A 15,607-nucleotide genomic window follows, 5' to 3' on the forward strand; every position below is an offset into this window, starting at 1 on the left:
TGGAGTGCCCACTCTGGGTTTAAGTATCTCAGGGTCTTTTTCACAAGTGAGGGGAGAGGCGAGCAGAAGATTGACAGATCGTACTGTGGCTGCTATGATGAGGACGCTGTACCAGTCTGTCATGGTGAAGAAGAGAGAGCTAAGTCTAAAAGCAAAGCTCTCCATTTACTGGTCAGTCTACATCCCCACCCTCACCTATGTTTACAAGCTCAAGGTGACCAAAAGAATGACATCATAGCAGTGGACAGGAGCTCTCTTGGAAGGGTGGCTGGCCTCTTTCAGGAAGCCCTCCTGGGCATTTCCTGGGAGAGGCATCCTTGTCAGATACCCAAACCACTCCAGCTGGCTCCTTTCAATGTGGCGGAGTAGCTGCTCTACTCTGAGCCCCCCATCCTATCCCCAAGGGCATGTCCCACTGGGAATTTGGAAAAAAGATATGATTATATCATTTTATCTTATTGCTTAAGTACATGGATCAAGGCATTTAAGTTGAAAGCTCTTAGCATATTTAAAGAATATATATGTGAAGAGTTAAGGACAAGGCATAGGATATAAAAGATGGCTTACATAAACTGCTTCAGCTAGCTCATACAGATGAGATGACAAGTATAAGTGTACATTGGTCTATAAATCAGTTTATAGTCAGGCAGATTCTGATGTATTTGATGTGACATCTGTAGCTAACTAATTGAATTGAATCTCATTCTCCTTCCTTAGTGAAGCATTTTCCTTTTTCGCACCGCAGTCTTTGTACTCCCATCTCTCCTTGACTGTTTCAACCTCTTCCTTTAAATACTTTCCTTTACGCTGTCATTTCACCAGCAAGTGTCCATGTCTTCTTTCCTTAGTCCAGAGGATACACCAAACACCTTCCTGACAGGTTCCCTCACTAATTCAGCTGTAGTTTCCCAGCTGGTAACTCTTCCCTAATATCTCAACTCCCTCTTGAACTCTGTGCGACGTTCCTCCTTCTTCAGCTTCCATCATTTAATCCTTGGCTCTGCCTTCACTTGATTACTCTTCTTGATGTCCAAAGCCATCCTACAGATGCTCCCTACCTACATCCTCCCCTGCCACCACCTTACAGTCTCCTGCCACTTTCAGGTTGCATTTTCAGCATGAGTCCACCTGTGTTCACTTTCTTCAGCTCTGACGTCATCCTATCTTCCTCCTCCTTCTTAAAGTTCATGTTCACCACAGCCATTTCCATTCATTTCATAAAATCTACACCATCTGACGCTCTGCATTTTTCTCCTTAACACCATACCTCCTAAACACCTCCCCATCGCCTCTGCAGCCTTCACCTACATCCCCCTCACAATGCTGTCCACCCTGGGGAGACCCTCCTCCACTTCATCTAGCTTTCTCTTCTAGCTACCATCCGCCCTGTGGGCATGGTAAATGGTAAATGGACTGGTTCTTATATAGCGCTTTTCTACTCTTCTGAGCACTCAAAGCGCTTTACACAACTTGTGCATTCACCCATTCACACCCATTCGCACAAGCACATTTTTCTAGGTGCTTTCTAAGTAACATTCACACACACATTCATACTCCGATGGATGCATCGGAGAGCAATTTGGGGTTAGTATCTTGCCCAAGGATATTTGGCATGCAGACTAGGGGAAGCCAGGAATCGAACCACCAACCTTCCGATCAGTAGATGACCTGCTCTTCCACCTGAGCTACAGCCACCCATTATACACACAACATTCACCATCACTCCTTTGATTTGCAGCTTCAAACTCATGACCCTGTCTGACCCTCTCTTCACCTGCACAACACTATTCACATACTCTACCTTAAAGATTACCACTACTCTATTTCTCTTTCTCCATCTACACCATGGTAGAATAGTTTGAGTCCACCTCCAGTGCTCCTGGCTTTGCTTCTCTTCCACCTGGTCTCCTGTACACACACACTTCCTTCTCTACATACCATCTACCATCTCCCTTTATCAGTCATAGTCCCACCTCTCACCTCCACACTCCTGCTTTTTTGTCACCCTCACTGCCTCCTAACACACCTTTCCCCCTTCCCCTTGTCTTGTCAGCAGGCTGTAGCTCAGGAGGTAGACCAGCTCATCTGCTAGTTGGAGGGTTGGCAGTTCAGCCGCTGGCTGCTTCAGTGCACATATAAGATAGTCAACAATGAGCTGCTCTCCAATACAATCATCAGAGAGTCAGTGTTTGATAACTGTTGTTAACTTGGGTCCCAACTGATATGGAAATCTCATTCCTAATAATCTGCATTTTTGATCTGGCACTGATTTTACACTGTTCTGTCCTCCCCATTTGTCTTGGGGAGCTTGGGAACAATATTAGAAATACACAGTCTGTTGGCCTCCCAGCAGAAACTTACAGCAATTATTATTTGCTCTATTTTTTATTATTGCCTGGTCAAAGTTATATCAATACAAGTATGAGAGTGTGCAATGTGACAATCACATTTAGTAGTGAACATGCAATTGTGTAGTTTTCCAGCAGATGGCAGTGCATACTCTATGCGCAACGAGATTGAGCAGGTGAATGGTTTCTAATTTATTGTATTTTATTAATGAATTATGTTATTTGGGGATAGAAAATCGGTGAACACTATCAGATTTATTTTATTTTAATGCACTGAAAATAATAGCTAATAGGGTGAATTTAGAGTAAAGGAATTAGTGGTAGTTTAATAAAGCGTTTATATATCACCTCCACTATAAAGGCTTAATTTTTAAACAGCTTTTTAAACTTTTCGAACTAACAACTTTTTAAAAAGTCGATTATTATAAAGGAATATTAAAAACTGAAAGAAAGCAGAATGACATTTTCCAGTTGTTGTGCAACACAATTGTTCTACAATTTTGCCAACAAAACTATATTTAAAAATGTTCTATTAGAAGCTATTTACAGGGGGAAAAGTTTATAATTCTTCGTATTTATTTCTTGTATTTTCAAAAATCCAGTTGGGCGGGAAAATGGCGGAAGTTGCAAGTTTGCGGGTTGTGAACTGTGCATGCGCGCGCCCCATTCTGTGAGCGGACGAGCAGGCTGCACGTCGAGGAAGAATCTCATCTGTAAAGACACTCAGAAAGTATGGTTATTCTACCTGGGCCAGTTTTACTGCATTACTGTCACTTATAAAACCAGTTTTTGAAGAACAAGATGTAGTTATTATCAGTTTTATTAATCATGTCGTGCTGTTTTAGTTAGCGCTTCCAATGCTAGCGGGTGTCACCTTTTACGTCCACTTGTAGTTTTTTTTTTGGTTGTGAGTGTATTCTCGAAACAGCTCTTTAAAAATGACTCATTTTAACTATGCAAACACATGACTTTAAAGCATTATTTCGTGTTTGCGTCTAAATTGAGGCCAGAAGTTAGCCGCCCGCCCTGCTCCCGCGTGCTCGATGCGTCTTGATTAGCTAAAAGTAGCGCGAAATTATTTTCTGTACTTCAGAGGGAGAGCATTTACGAGCCACATTTGCTTTGCAACAGTCGACGTTTTGATTAAAGATACTTGAGCATTTTAAGGTTTTAGTGGTTTTAGTGTTAGCTTAAGTGCCTATCATTTCTCGCGTGGTAGTCGTCACGTTGTCCCAGATTCTCGGGAAAAGTTTAGCTTTTAATGTCGGAATGAAAGCGGTTAAAAAAAAAAAGAGAGTGGAGGGAGGGGGGGTATTCGTTATCGTATGTGATTTACAAAATTTCTTGTGGTACTTTTTTCCTCAGGTGAGCAAGAATGGACGAGTGGGAAGAACAGGTAAGCTAGTGTAATGTCCAAAGGCCGTGCGTACGCACTTCGATGAGCCGGTCAGTCAGCGTCCGACTGAAATTGCCCATGTTTACAGGAAACCGCTACCTCTGGTACTTGTGCACTCACCAGCGACACCTCAACTGGAGGTATGTTCCACTTCAGATTTATTGTCTGCTTTAATTCTTTCTTCCAAGGGTTAAAATAAAGATTGGAGGCAGGTTAAGATTTATTTTGGTATTATTCTGTATTTGAAACAAACATGTTTTTAGGTACACAAGGAGATTTCTGGAACTCTGATCATGGTGAATTTCAAGGAGGTGAGTGTAGAAAGACGATGGAGCCGTTACAGGAAGCATCTTGCATGACACTGAAGAGTGATTTAAATGTGTTCCTCCAGGTCGTGGTGGACGGGGTAGAGGAAGAGGAGGATTTAAAAACTCATTCTTCTCAGGTGCACATTTAACACTTTGTTTAAGAAGTAGTATAATTGTCCTTTGAGCAAGTAAACATGTCTGAAAATTAGCATTATGTATGAGCTGTGAGGTGAAAAGCCAGTAGGCGTGTGTGTATGCCCATCATTTGGCATGCAATCATAGCTTTAAACAGAAAATGTCCACCAACCTCTGGAGTTTTACCTGCAGTAATTAAGTTTCTTTTTTTGTGCCTGGTGAAGGCCCGCGTGAGCAAGGGAAACTGGATATGACGTGCGAGGGCTGCATCTAAACACTGAAACTGTCACTGTTTGGCATTTTGTGACTGATGGTGAAATTGTCCTGGATAATCCTCATTTCTGGATGACAAATTTCAAAGTAGATTTAATGTGGAAGAATGCTTTTCGGGATTGCATGCAGCAGGGGTGTCCAACTCCAGGTCTCTAGTGCCTATGTCCTGCAGGTTTTAGATTTCACCCTGGGTCAACACACCTGAATCAAATGATTAGTTCCTTAGCAGGCGTCTGGAGAACTTCAGCACGTAATTTATCCATTTAAATCAGCTGTGCTGGATCAAGGACACATCTAAGACCTGCAGGACACCGGCCCATACAGTGTAAAAGATGAAAAGTGGAGGCAGTGTGATGGTGCGTTAAACCTGTTTCCCAGCCTCCATGGGGTTAAAGCTGTTGTTGCACAGACACTCCTAGTCCTGAGCTCAGAAAATACTTTTCCTGATGACTTTATGGTCTTAATGTCTCAATTTGGCTCACTACTGAATAAAACAGTTCTTGTTCATTTTGATCATTCTGTGTCAGATTTATGCACTGTGCTCAAGACATTACTCCATCAATGTGTGCTTTCAGTCAGACCCAGCTCTTATTGTTTCAAAATGACAAGATACTGTTTTCAGCTAGAACAGCTGCCCCCTGCTGGCTGTTTAAACAGTGTTGCGTTATGGCACTTGGCTCTAGTTTTCAGACCACAAGGTTTGCTTGATACTGTCACACAGTAATTATCAGAGAGGTGCCAATGGAGAAGCATGCAGGTGATGGGAGAAATGGTTATCACATTATAGTAGGTGCATTCAGACGATTGTCGAAGGTATCTAATTTTAGATATTTGATTTTTTTTAAAATTTATTTATTTATTTATTTTTGAGGTGCTGAGGACGGTGCAAACGGTAAGCATGAAGAGTATTACATGAGCTGTTGTAGTTTTCCTCATTGTTTCCTGAGCGTTGCATTTCTTCCTTACAGATGGTGACGGCCAGAATAATACAGCAGAAAGGAGTAGCTTCAGCCGAAGAGGAGGCCGTGGTAGGGGTGTGTGTGGTGCGGGGGGGGGTGGGGTGGTGTTGGTCATCTCAGTGGAATGTTAGGCGTTTGTAATAAAGTTTCACACATTATGAAAACAATTCAAATTACAAATACTGAAAAAAAACAAAACAACTAGCAGTGTGAAAGAGGATTAGCAAGATCGTTCAGCCAGTAAAGATGAGCAGTGGTAATACTGTGCTGTGTTTGCCTGCCAGGGCAGTATGCATATTTATGCTGTAGTGAATAGAGCTGTTGATGGAATTGTAATATGACAGTTGTGTGTTATCAGGGCGTGGCAGAGGATTTGGCAGAACGGATCACAGTGATTTTGACGGTAATAATTGGAATATTGACATGTACGTCTGTTTGGCTTTGAGCTGGAACGCGTCTGACTTGATGTTCTCATTTTTACAGCCAATGAAGAGGATGGTGACAATAAAAATGGTAGTGTTAATATTTCCATTAAGACACAAAAGTAGACTGAAAGAAATGCTTGTTTACAATGTGAGCATTTTCTGCTTTTCACAGTGTCAAGAGGAAGAAGAGGAGGAAGCTATAGTCAAGGTACGAGTCTGATTCCACTTGTGGTGGTTTTTTATCCACTGCATGCAAATGCTACATTGACTCGTACTTATTAGTGCCTTTTTACAAGCCTCAATCACACATTCACATCCATTCATCTATGTGTTGTTTTTCCTATGGCCTAAGCACTGTGTGACCTAAATGTTCACACACTCGCACACCAGTGGGAGCACCTCGGGGTTCACCTGGGTTGGAAAAGCTAAGGGTTGATTAGTAGACCGCTGTGGCTCTGTAGACCTCCTGAGCCACAGCCTCCTCAACAAATACAAAGAAATTTGATTGCAATCAGTGTGGATTTTGAGTAAGAATAACAGTTAATTGACTGATGTTTTAAAGGTGGTGAGCAGGGTGGCAGAGGTGGCTTTGGAGGAGGTGAGTGAACAAGCAGTTCTGATCATGTGCAAATCTGTTAGAGGTATCAGAAGTGTAATTTGTGTTGTGTTGCAGGCTACCGTGGGAAAGATGAAGAGGTCTTTGCTCAAGGTTGGTTTTCATTATTGACCTCAATGATTCATTGCACATAAGCAGTGTTGGGGAGTAACGGAATACATGTACCGCCGTTACGTATTTAGAATACAAAATATGAGTAACTGTATTCCGTTACAGTTACCGTTTAAAAAGGTGGTATTCAGAATACAGTTACTTTGGTGAAATAAATGGATTACACGGCGGTACTTTCCTGTTTCATATTCTCGCGAGTCAGGACTGTTTGGGTTTGTTTGACAGCTATGTTCTCTAGTTCCAGGCGGCAGCGTTACGGTTGCCATGGTTACAGGGTGACGCGCTCTCTCTCTCTGCATGTTTCCTGGGTGAGAGAGCGCTTTTTTGTTGTTGTTGTTGTTGTTGTTGTTGTTGTGCTAAGCTAAAAGGCAGAATGCTACAGGCATGGCCCTAAAGAATGTAGCCTCATGGGCAGTGTAGTCCGTGCTGCAGCGAGAATGGACTGCCATACACGTTGTGTCTGAGCGAGGGAGGGAGAGAAAGGAAAAGTCCGAGCTGTCACGGAGCAAAAACGGGAGCTGGAAGCATGTAAATATAATAATAACCACTGCAGCCAAGAAGAGTGCCTGACGAGCCCAGCTGTAAGTAAGCTATTAAGACTCGACTGTACACTGTGTTCGTGTTTTCCTCCGGAAAAAATAAGTTCCGTTGGAGCCTTTCAACGCCTCTCTCTGTCTCCAGCAAGCAAAGTTGACCCAGACAACAAAGTAAAGCTAGTTTTCGGCTATGAGCCCGACACGGAACCCACCGTATTAGCCAGAGGTCCCTTTACTACGGTCCGGAGCCGCGGACCTTCAGTAACAGTAATAAATCACAGCAATAGTACATTCACGTAGTTGTAAACAGCATGATAATATATTAAGTAATCCAAAGTATTCAGAATATGTTACTCTCATTGAGTAACGTAACGGAATACGTTACAGAATACATTTTGGGGCATGTATTCAGTATTCTGTAATGGAATACATTTTAAAAGTAACCTTCCCAACACTGCACATAAGTTTGAAAGATTTACTGATGTGGCTGGCATCTGTGTGTAATACAGGGCACGGGGATACACCTGCAGAGAACGCAGATGCGAGTGATAGTAAGTTAAACCTCATGTTCACATATCTGCAGCATGCCAGCTTTATCTTCTATTATGTGCAGCATTTCTGTTTCTCACTGCAGGACCCAGGGTTACCTACGTCCCCCCACCACCCTCTGAAGATGAGGAGTCCATTTTTTCCCACTATGAGTCCGGTGTCAACTTTGACAAGTACGATGAGATCTTGGTGGATGTCAGTGGAACCAACCCACCACCAGCTATAATGGTAAGAAATGTTAGGGGGCAATCCAGTAGGTACACAAATCTGTTATCAGCAGTTCTTTGCTGATATTGAATATGGCTTGGTACAAAACTGTGGTTACATCAGTGTGTGACACTGCATGCAGTACAGGTGCATGACATGTATGCTAGCTATCCTAGTGAAGATGCTTAGTTAGTTTTGGCTTACTGTGACGGATTCTGACACATTAGTGGTCCCTCGCTATAACCCAGTTCACCTTTCGTGGCCTCCGTTTCACAGATTTTTTTTTTATTATTATTTTATTTTTATTAAATTTTTTTGTGCAGTTTTGCATGCTTTTTTTTTATTATTATTTTTTTTTACAGCACATTGTGTTCTGCATCCTGATTGGCTGTAGACCATTGTCAATCAACCTTGTGCCGTGTCTCCTGTACAGTACAGAATGTATTCAGCTTGTCAAATTTACATAAATCTTCGATCGCGAGCAGTGTGACTCTGAAGTGCTGTACTGTATGTTTGTAAGTTTTCTCCCCAACAAACACAACAGTGTCGACGAAATGTCGTCACCTGCGGGTGCCTTTGGTTTCATTCTCTAATACTGGACTTATTTTTCTATGAAGGTTTGAACTTCAAGAGTGTTTTAATCGAGAGAAAACTGAAAATGTTCATGCCTGTCTGAGAAGAGCGTATAAAGTGTGTAGTGAGGGGTTTTACAGCCTTAAAACATCTATAATAATTGTAAAAGAAACAAAGTTGGCTACTTCGCGGATTTCACCTATCGCAGGTTATTTTTAGAACATAACTACCGTGATAAACGAGGTACCACTGTATACCATAAGGAAATGGAATTGGCGTGTAATTTCTTTTTCAAGTGGTCCGGTCAGATCAGCTGTTCATGAAAGATTTTGTGTAACTAGTTCAGTCTACTGGAATAAAACCTGTTAAGATTTTATTTTTAAAGCCAAAGCAGCACACGTTGTGATTCCGATTCCATTATCAGTGGCACTTATTTCTCCTTGGCTCCGCTTTGAAAGTAAGCAGCTTATCAAAGACGTTATATTTGTGTGAATGTAATTGCCTGCTGTGGCATGTTAGTGTGCATTTACTCAAGAAAAATACCGTTAAAATTTTTAACGTCAAACCAAGATGGCTGCCAAGTGGTGAGACTGACTTGTAGAATAATTGAGTTTTATTATTTGAAGTTGATGTTTTTATGCATTTCAGTGACATCTGTGAGCCATTTAATAATGCTTTATTTACACTTCTGGACTTGTGATATTTGCAAATAATGCAAATGTTAAACTGAGAGAAAGGCGAGCTGCTCATTTTATGGTTTCTGCAGCCTGTAAGACAGCTGTTAACTTTGTAGGACAGCACACAGGAGCAAGTTAATACACAAGACTGCAACACTTTCTAGTATAACTGTGCAGCTGGACACCATTCTGGTCAGATTCCTGGTGACTTCACACACTGGTTGAAGGAGCCAGCTCTGTTATAGTTGGAGCTGTTTGGAAGCAGCTCTTTAGGCTTAGTTCAAACAGCTGCGTGAAACCTGAAGTAATTTAAAGCATAGTGTCACAGCAAAATTGACTTGCCCTTGATGCTGGTGTACATTTCTTCTGCTTTCTCTCAGACATTTGATGAAGCAGCGCTGTGCGAGTCCCTAAAGAGAAACGTCAGCAAGTCTGGTTATGTGAAGCCCACCCCTGTGCAGAAGCACGGCATCCCCATCATTTCTGCTGGCAGGGATCTCATGGCCTGCGCCCAGACTGGGTCTGGAAAAACGGTACGGTTTGGGAGAGTCAAACCTGGGTGTAGACCTGCTTGTGGACAGAGGTTAAATGTGGTCTCCCTCCGCCAGGCTGCCTTCCTGCTCCCAATCCTTCAACAGCTGATGGCAGATGGTGCGGCGGCCAGTTGCTTCAGTGAGATGCAGGAGCCTGATGCCATCATTGTGGCACCAACTAGGGAGCTGATCAACCAGATTTACCTGGAGGCCAGGAAGTTTGCCTATGGGTGTGTTTCTTCGGCTTTGACAAAGAATAACTGAACTCCACCAACATGTAGATTCAAGGTAAATTCAAGATGTTTGTCTCCACTCTACAGGACATGTGTGCGACCTGTTGTAGTGTATGGTGGAGTCAGCACTGGACACCAAATAAGAGACCTCTTGAGGGGCTGTAATGTGTTGTGTGGAACACCAGGACGACTGCTGGACATGATTGGAAGAGGAAAGGTAAGGCCGTTTAAAGGTACCATAGATTGGATGACAAAATTGTGCAGCGCTTTAAGATGCTAATAAATGTGTTCCAGGTTGGCTTGACTAAAGTGCGTTACTTGGTGCTGGATGAGGCTGACCGCATGTTGGATATGGGGTTTGAGCCTGACATGCGCCGCCTGGTGGCCTCTCCTGGGATGCCATCAAAAGAGAACCGTCAGACTCTGATGTTCAGTGCTACTTTCCCCGAGGACATCCAGAGGTCTGCTGCCAGTTTGTACTATTGACATACAACCAGGTCTGATTGCCTGCCAGATCATCTCAGAGTGTGTGTGTGTGTGTGTGTGTGTGTGTGTGTGTGATATAGGCTTGCAGCTGACTTTCTAAAGACTGACTATTTGTTCTTGGCCGTGGGTATTGTGGGTGGAGCCTGCAGTGATGTGGAGCAGACATTTGTGCAGGTCACCAAGTTCGCAAAGAGGGATCAGCTTATAGACCTCCTGAAATCAACAGGTATATTTAGGCAACGATTTCAGGCTTCTGGGTTTCCAGTGTTGAAAAGAACTAAAGGTCAAAACAAACGATAGCTCAGTGTAACTGAACTGTGTGGTGTGGGTTTGTGCTGCAGGATCGGAGCGCACCATGGTGTTTGTAGAGACCAAGAGACAGGCTGATTTTATTGCCACAATCTTGTGTCAGGAGAAGTTTCCAACTACCAGCATTCACGGGTAAGTGGTGTTTGTGTGTTTACTGTGGAGATGGTTGTGTCCTTTGTGTGACGTACGCACACATGCACTGATAACACAGTTCCACCCCCATACTCCAAGGACTTGCCTCTATAAACCACCACTGTGCAACACTTAATTTTACGTGCAGTAACCCAAACTGTAAATAAATTTTGTGTATATGTGTATGTATGTATGTGTGCGTGTGTGTGTATATACGTATACATACGGTTTTCTTTTTTCTAAATACTGTTCATATGCATATAGTGCTGCAGAAACTGTGCACCTCACCCCCCCTTTCTTCTCCCACATGTTTGGAGATGCTCTAGATCTCATTGTACATCTATTCTATGTGCTGTGCTGGCTTCCAGTGACCGTGAGCAGTGGCAGCGAGAGCAGGCCCTTGGAGACTTCCGCTCTGGCAAATGTTCTGTCCTGGTGGCAACCTCTGTAGGTGCCCGTGGACTCGATATTCCAGATGTGCAGTTCGTGGTGAACTTTGACCTCCCAAACAATATCGACGAATATGTCCATCGTATTGGTAGAACCGGCCGCTGTGGCAACACCGGGAGGGCAGTGTCCTTCTATGATCCAGGAGCTGACAGTGAGTTGGCTCGATCACTGGTCACAATCCTGTCCAAGGTGAGACGCTGCATTACAACTGCACAATAGCCACTGTGCATCACCACAAGTTGAGACCTGAGTCCTTTAAATGAGGTGTTTGGGATTGGCAGGCCCAGCAGGAGGTTCCCTCGTGGTTAGAGGAGTCTGCGTTCAGCGGCCATAGCCCCTCTGGCTTTAACCCACCTAGGAAGCATTTTGCCTCCACAGACTTGAGGAAGGTAACTGGTTAAAGTTGTGTTACACTGAATTCTCTGAGATGTTGTAGTGTTTCACATTGTGGTCCTTCCTCAGGGTCCACAGGGAGGCTTTTTCCAGGACGGCAGTGTAACGAGCCAGCTGGCAGCACAGACTGCTGCTGACGATGAAGAATGGGAGTGAGAGCAGCGCAGTCACACCGCAATGATCCCAGTTATTTTCTCAATTGTTAAGCTTGTTGGCGTTTTAAGAGTTTGTGTTGGAAAAATAGTTTGCCACTGGTATAAAGTCTGTTTGTTTTTGGGTTGGGGGTTCTTAAACCATTATTGATGTAAGGCATGATAGCCAAAATTTCTCATTGTAGTTCTGTTTCCTATCAGAATAAATGAATAAATGTTTAAAGCAACACCTTCATTTATTACATGGGTTTAATGTGAGCAGGTCTTCCTGGAATGATTCAAACACACCTGGAATACCCAGCTGCTGCCTGGAAATGGATTAAATTCATTTATTCACATTCAATCCATTTCCAGACAGGTGCTGAGTCCCAGTGTGCAGTGGTCTGCTTCCAGTCCCAGAGATCATTGATGTGGATCAGGAGGACCCAGCACCTCACAAGGGGCATTTCCATGGAGGTAGCCTGGGCTGAAGGCCTTTCCTATCCACAGTATTCCTGACTTCGTGCAATTAGACCTGATTGGACTTCCGATGATGTCACCGTAGCAATCGGTCGAGCTCTGAACTGCTCCTGCAGGTAACTTTGCTAAATCCTTAAAATTAAGGGAAAAACGCTCCAAAACACGAAAACGAAATACGCTATAGACCCACGATGCCTGGACCTGGTAAAACTACCAAGGAGAAGACTAAGTTAAAACAAAGTTATCGGTGTTTAGCGGGGAAGCTAGCGCGTTTGAGGCCTGCGCAGCCAACAAGCCAGCCACCATGAGTGTGAACAGCCCCGCAGATAGTGGCAACATGGAGGAGGAGAGGCTGCAGTGTGCCATACCAGAGGAGTTTGCAGGTATTGAAAACAAGCTTGCAAACACGCAAACTGCACTTTGGGACAAGTTGGAGGGCGCAGTGGCCAAGTTTTCCAGCAAGGCAGACGAGGTTGTGGCAGCCATGAATGAAATGCAGAAAAAATTATCTGACTGTGTGGGGAGAGTAGCGCAGACTGAGAAACGCATTTCAAATGTAGAAGATGAACATGTGGTGATGGGGACCACCATTTCAAGATTAGAGAAAGAAAATAAAGAACTGATGGATAAATTAGTAGATTTGGAAACCAGATCCCGACGCAATAACCTCAGGTTGGTCGGAGTTCCAGAGGGAGAAGAGGGCGCGGACACCTGTGAATTCCTGGAAAACTGGATAACGGACGTATTGGAGTTGAACACATCAAGGAGCCCTCTGGTTATCGAGAGAGCACACCGCATTGGCCCAAAAAGAAAGCCTGAGGAACCTCCAAGAACATTAATTATGTGCTTTCTTAACTATAAACAGAAAGATATGGTGCTCAGAGCAGCAAGATCAAAAAAGGATATTTTGTACAAGAACAAAAGCGTGAGATTCTGAGGACGTCGCCACAGAGGTGCACAAACAACAGAAGAAGTTTGGAGAGGTACGGGTACAACTCTGGAAGATGGGACTGAGAAGTGGCATCGTACCACCAGCTAAACTGATAGTAACATACAAGGAGCAAGTCCACAGATTTAACACGCCAGAAGAAGTCCAAAGCTTCATAAAGAAGATCCAGGAGAGCAAGAAATGAGGAAGATATTATAAAGTCTAGCAATCTGGAGTAATGATTCATTTTGGGAAAGGATATAGTTAACTCCATCAAAGCAAAAGGTAACTAAGAACAAAGTGATTTTTTGTTTGTTTTTCTTTTTTTAAATTTATTTGTATTTATTTATTATTCAATTTTTTATTTAATTATTTACACGGATAACTAGACAGAAATAAAGAATTTTTTATTTTTTATTTTATTCTACTCTTGTTTTTCATTTTCATTTATGTATTTAGTTATTATTATTTTATGTATTCATTTATTTTAATTTTTTTATTTTTATTTTTGTATTTATTTATTTTTGTTTAAAGAAAACAAAAAGTTAATTATTAAGGGGCAGAGGAATATTAGCAAAGCTAAAGGATTCATTAAGGATACAAGGAGCAAGGAAGAGCCAGGCATAATGCCATAGTCATTTTAAATTAGCAGATCTTAAAACTGAGCTCTGTATATGGTTAAAGTTGGAAGTAGAACATTTGAATGGGTTACCCAGAAACTGGGTGGGTGGGGTTTTTTTGTGTTTTTTCTTTTGTATGGTTTGTTCATTTAGAGTTTGTGTTTTGTGTTCTGTTTTGTTCGCACTCTCAGACAAGTTTAAGCATTTAGTAATGCATGTGAGGTGTGTTGACTCGGAAATTGGAAGTTAAATGTACCTCTTGGAATTGTAGAGGCCTAAAAAGTAATAAAAAGATTAAGCAAGTAATGAACAAAATGAAAGATCTGGAAGCTAAAATAGTTTTTCTTCAGGAGACTCACTCGCTGGAGGAGGAACATATTAAGGTTGGCAGGAGGTGGCAGGGTTCGTTGTATGCAGCACCATTTAGATCTAATGCTCGGGGAGTAATCACATTAATACATACATCAGTACCTTTTCAGGTCAAAAATGTAATTAAAGACAAATTTGGTAGATATTTGATCATCCAGGGATCACTTGTACAAGAAACCATTAACTTAATTAATGTATATGGACCAAATACAGATGATGATAAATTTTTTACTAATCTTTTTCTCACAATTTCATCACTCCAAGGAAAATGCATCATAGGAGGAGATTGGAATTGTGTTCTGGATCCCAGTAAGGATAGATTGGGACCGACCAGGCCCATAACAAAAGCCGAAAGACAATTCTTAACTTCATGAAGAAACTACATTTGATTGACATTGGAGACAGTTGAATCCTGATGATATAATTTTTTCTTGCCATTCAAAAACATTTAATACATATTCCAGAATAGACTATTTCTTAGTATCAGCGAACCTCCTATCAAACATAAAGACATGTTCATATGACAGTATATTAATATCGGATCATGCTCCCTGCAATATCATATATACACATAACTTGTTAATGGAACATGGATGGTGCTTACACCAGAAATGGCTGTATGATGAAGGATTCCTCACTTTTGTAGAAAAAGAAATAGATGAATATTTTACTATGAATAGCTCACAAACATCAGCTAGTATTAGGTGGGAGGCATTTAAGGCATGTTTAATAATGGATTGGATTTATATAGCGCTTTTCAAGGCACCCAAAGCCTTGAAAATGCCATTATTCATTCACGCTCACATTCATACACTGGTGGAGGCAAGCTACGGTTGTAGCCACAGCTGCCCTGGGGCAGGCTGACAGGCCCCTCTGGCCAACACCAGTAGGCGGTAGGGTAAAGTGTCTTGCCCAAGGACACAACGACCAGGACAGAAAGGCCGGGGATCGAACCGGCGACCTTCCGGTTACAGGTGCGCTTCCCAACCCCCTGAGCCACAGTCGCCCCGAGAATGTTTAAGGGAGTTATGATTGCAAATACAGTGGCTTGCAAAAGTATTCGGCCCCGTTGAACTTTTCCACATTTTGTCACATTACAGCCACAAACATGAATCAATGTTATTGGAATTCCACGTGAAAGACCAATACAAAGTGGTGTACACGTGAGAAGTGGAACGAAAATCATACATCATTCCAAACATTTTTTACAAATAAATAACTGAAAAGTGGGGCGTGCGTAATTATGCGTAATGGACAAGGATTTCAGTCTGTAGATGTGCAAAGCTGGTAGAGACATACCCTAAAAGACTGGCAGCTGTAATTGCAGCAAAAGGTGGTTCTACAAAGTATTGACTCAGGGGGCTGAATAATTACACACACCCCACTTTTCAGTCATTTATTTGTAAAAAATGTTTGGAATCATGTATGAT

General features: G+C 42.4%; 1 protein-coding gene across 10 annotated transcripts; it reads left to right on the plus strand.

The window, feature by feature from the left end:
- Nucleotides 1-2,954: 2,954 nt before the first annotated feature.
- On the plus strand, nt 2,955-12,028 carry LOC100698352 (ATP-dependent RNA helicase DDX4). Of its 10 annotated transcripts, none has more exons than XM_019351269.2 (23): nt 2,956-3,078; nt 3,714-3,744; nt 3,833-3,884; nt 4,008-4,055; nt 4,136-4,189; nt 5,332-5,352; nt 5,429-5,494; nt 5,778-5,822; nt 5,903-5,932; nt 6,017-6,052; nt 6,407-6,442; nt 6,518-6,553; nt 7,617-7,658; nt 7,742-7,884; nt 9,494-9,646; nt 9,722-9,876; nt 9,967-10,096; nt 10,174-10,340; nt 10,446-10,591; nt 10,707-10,806; nt 11,175-11,445; nt 11,538-11,645; nt 11,719-12,028. In XM_019351269.2, exons 2-23 carry the CDS (start codon nt 3,724-3,726, stop codon nt 11,803-11,805), a joined length of 1,947 nt encoding a protein of 648 aa, XP_019206814.1. In that variant the 5' UTR covers nt 2,956-3,078; nt 3,714-3,723; the 3' UTR covers nt 11,806-12,028. The 10 variants fall into 10 exon arrangements, with proteins under 10 accessions (XP_019206818.1, XP_019206820.1, XP_019206814.1 ...); XM_019351270.2 differs by having other exon boundaries at nt 5,429-5,488; XM_019351273.2 differs by lacking the exon at nt 4,008-4,055 and having other exon boundaries at nt 2,955-3,078.
- The last annotated feature ends 3,579 nt before the right edge of the window (nt 12,029-15,607 follow it).

Source organism: Oreochromis niloticus, linkage group LG23 (genome assembly GCF_001858045.2).
Source record: "Oreochromis niloticus isolate F11D_XX linkage group LG23, O_niloticus_UMD_NMBU, whole genome shotgun sequence".
NCBI classification, from domain to species: domain Eukaryota; kingdom Metazoa; phylum Chordata; class Actinopteri; order Cichliformes; family Cichlidae; genus Oreochromis; species Oreochromis niloticus.

Excerpts from the sequence above, each read along its gene's own strand:
- LOC100698352 (XM_019351269.2), top strand. The coding sequence starts at position 3,724 with ATGGACGAGTGGGAAGAACAG. Across the intron at positions 3,745-3,832 it reads TGGACGAGTGGGAAGAACAG|GAAACCGCTACCTCTGGTAC; the intron begins GTAAGCTAGTGT and ends CCATGTTTACAG. Across the intron at positions 4,190-5,331 it reads TAAAAACTCATTCTTCTCAG|GTGCTGAGGACGGTGCAAAC; the intron begins GTGCACATTTAA and ends TTTATTTTTGAG.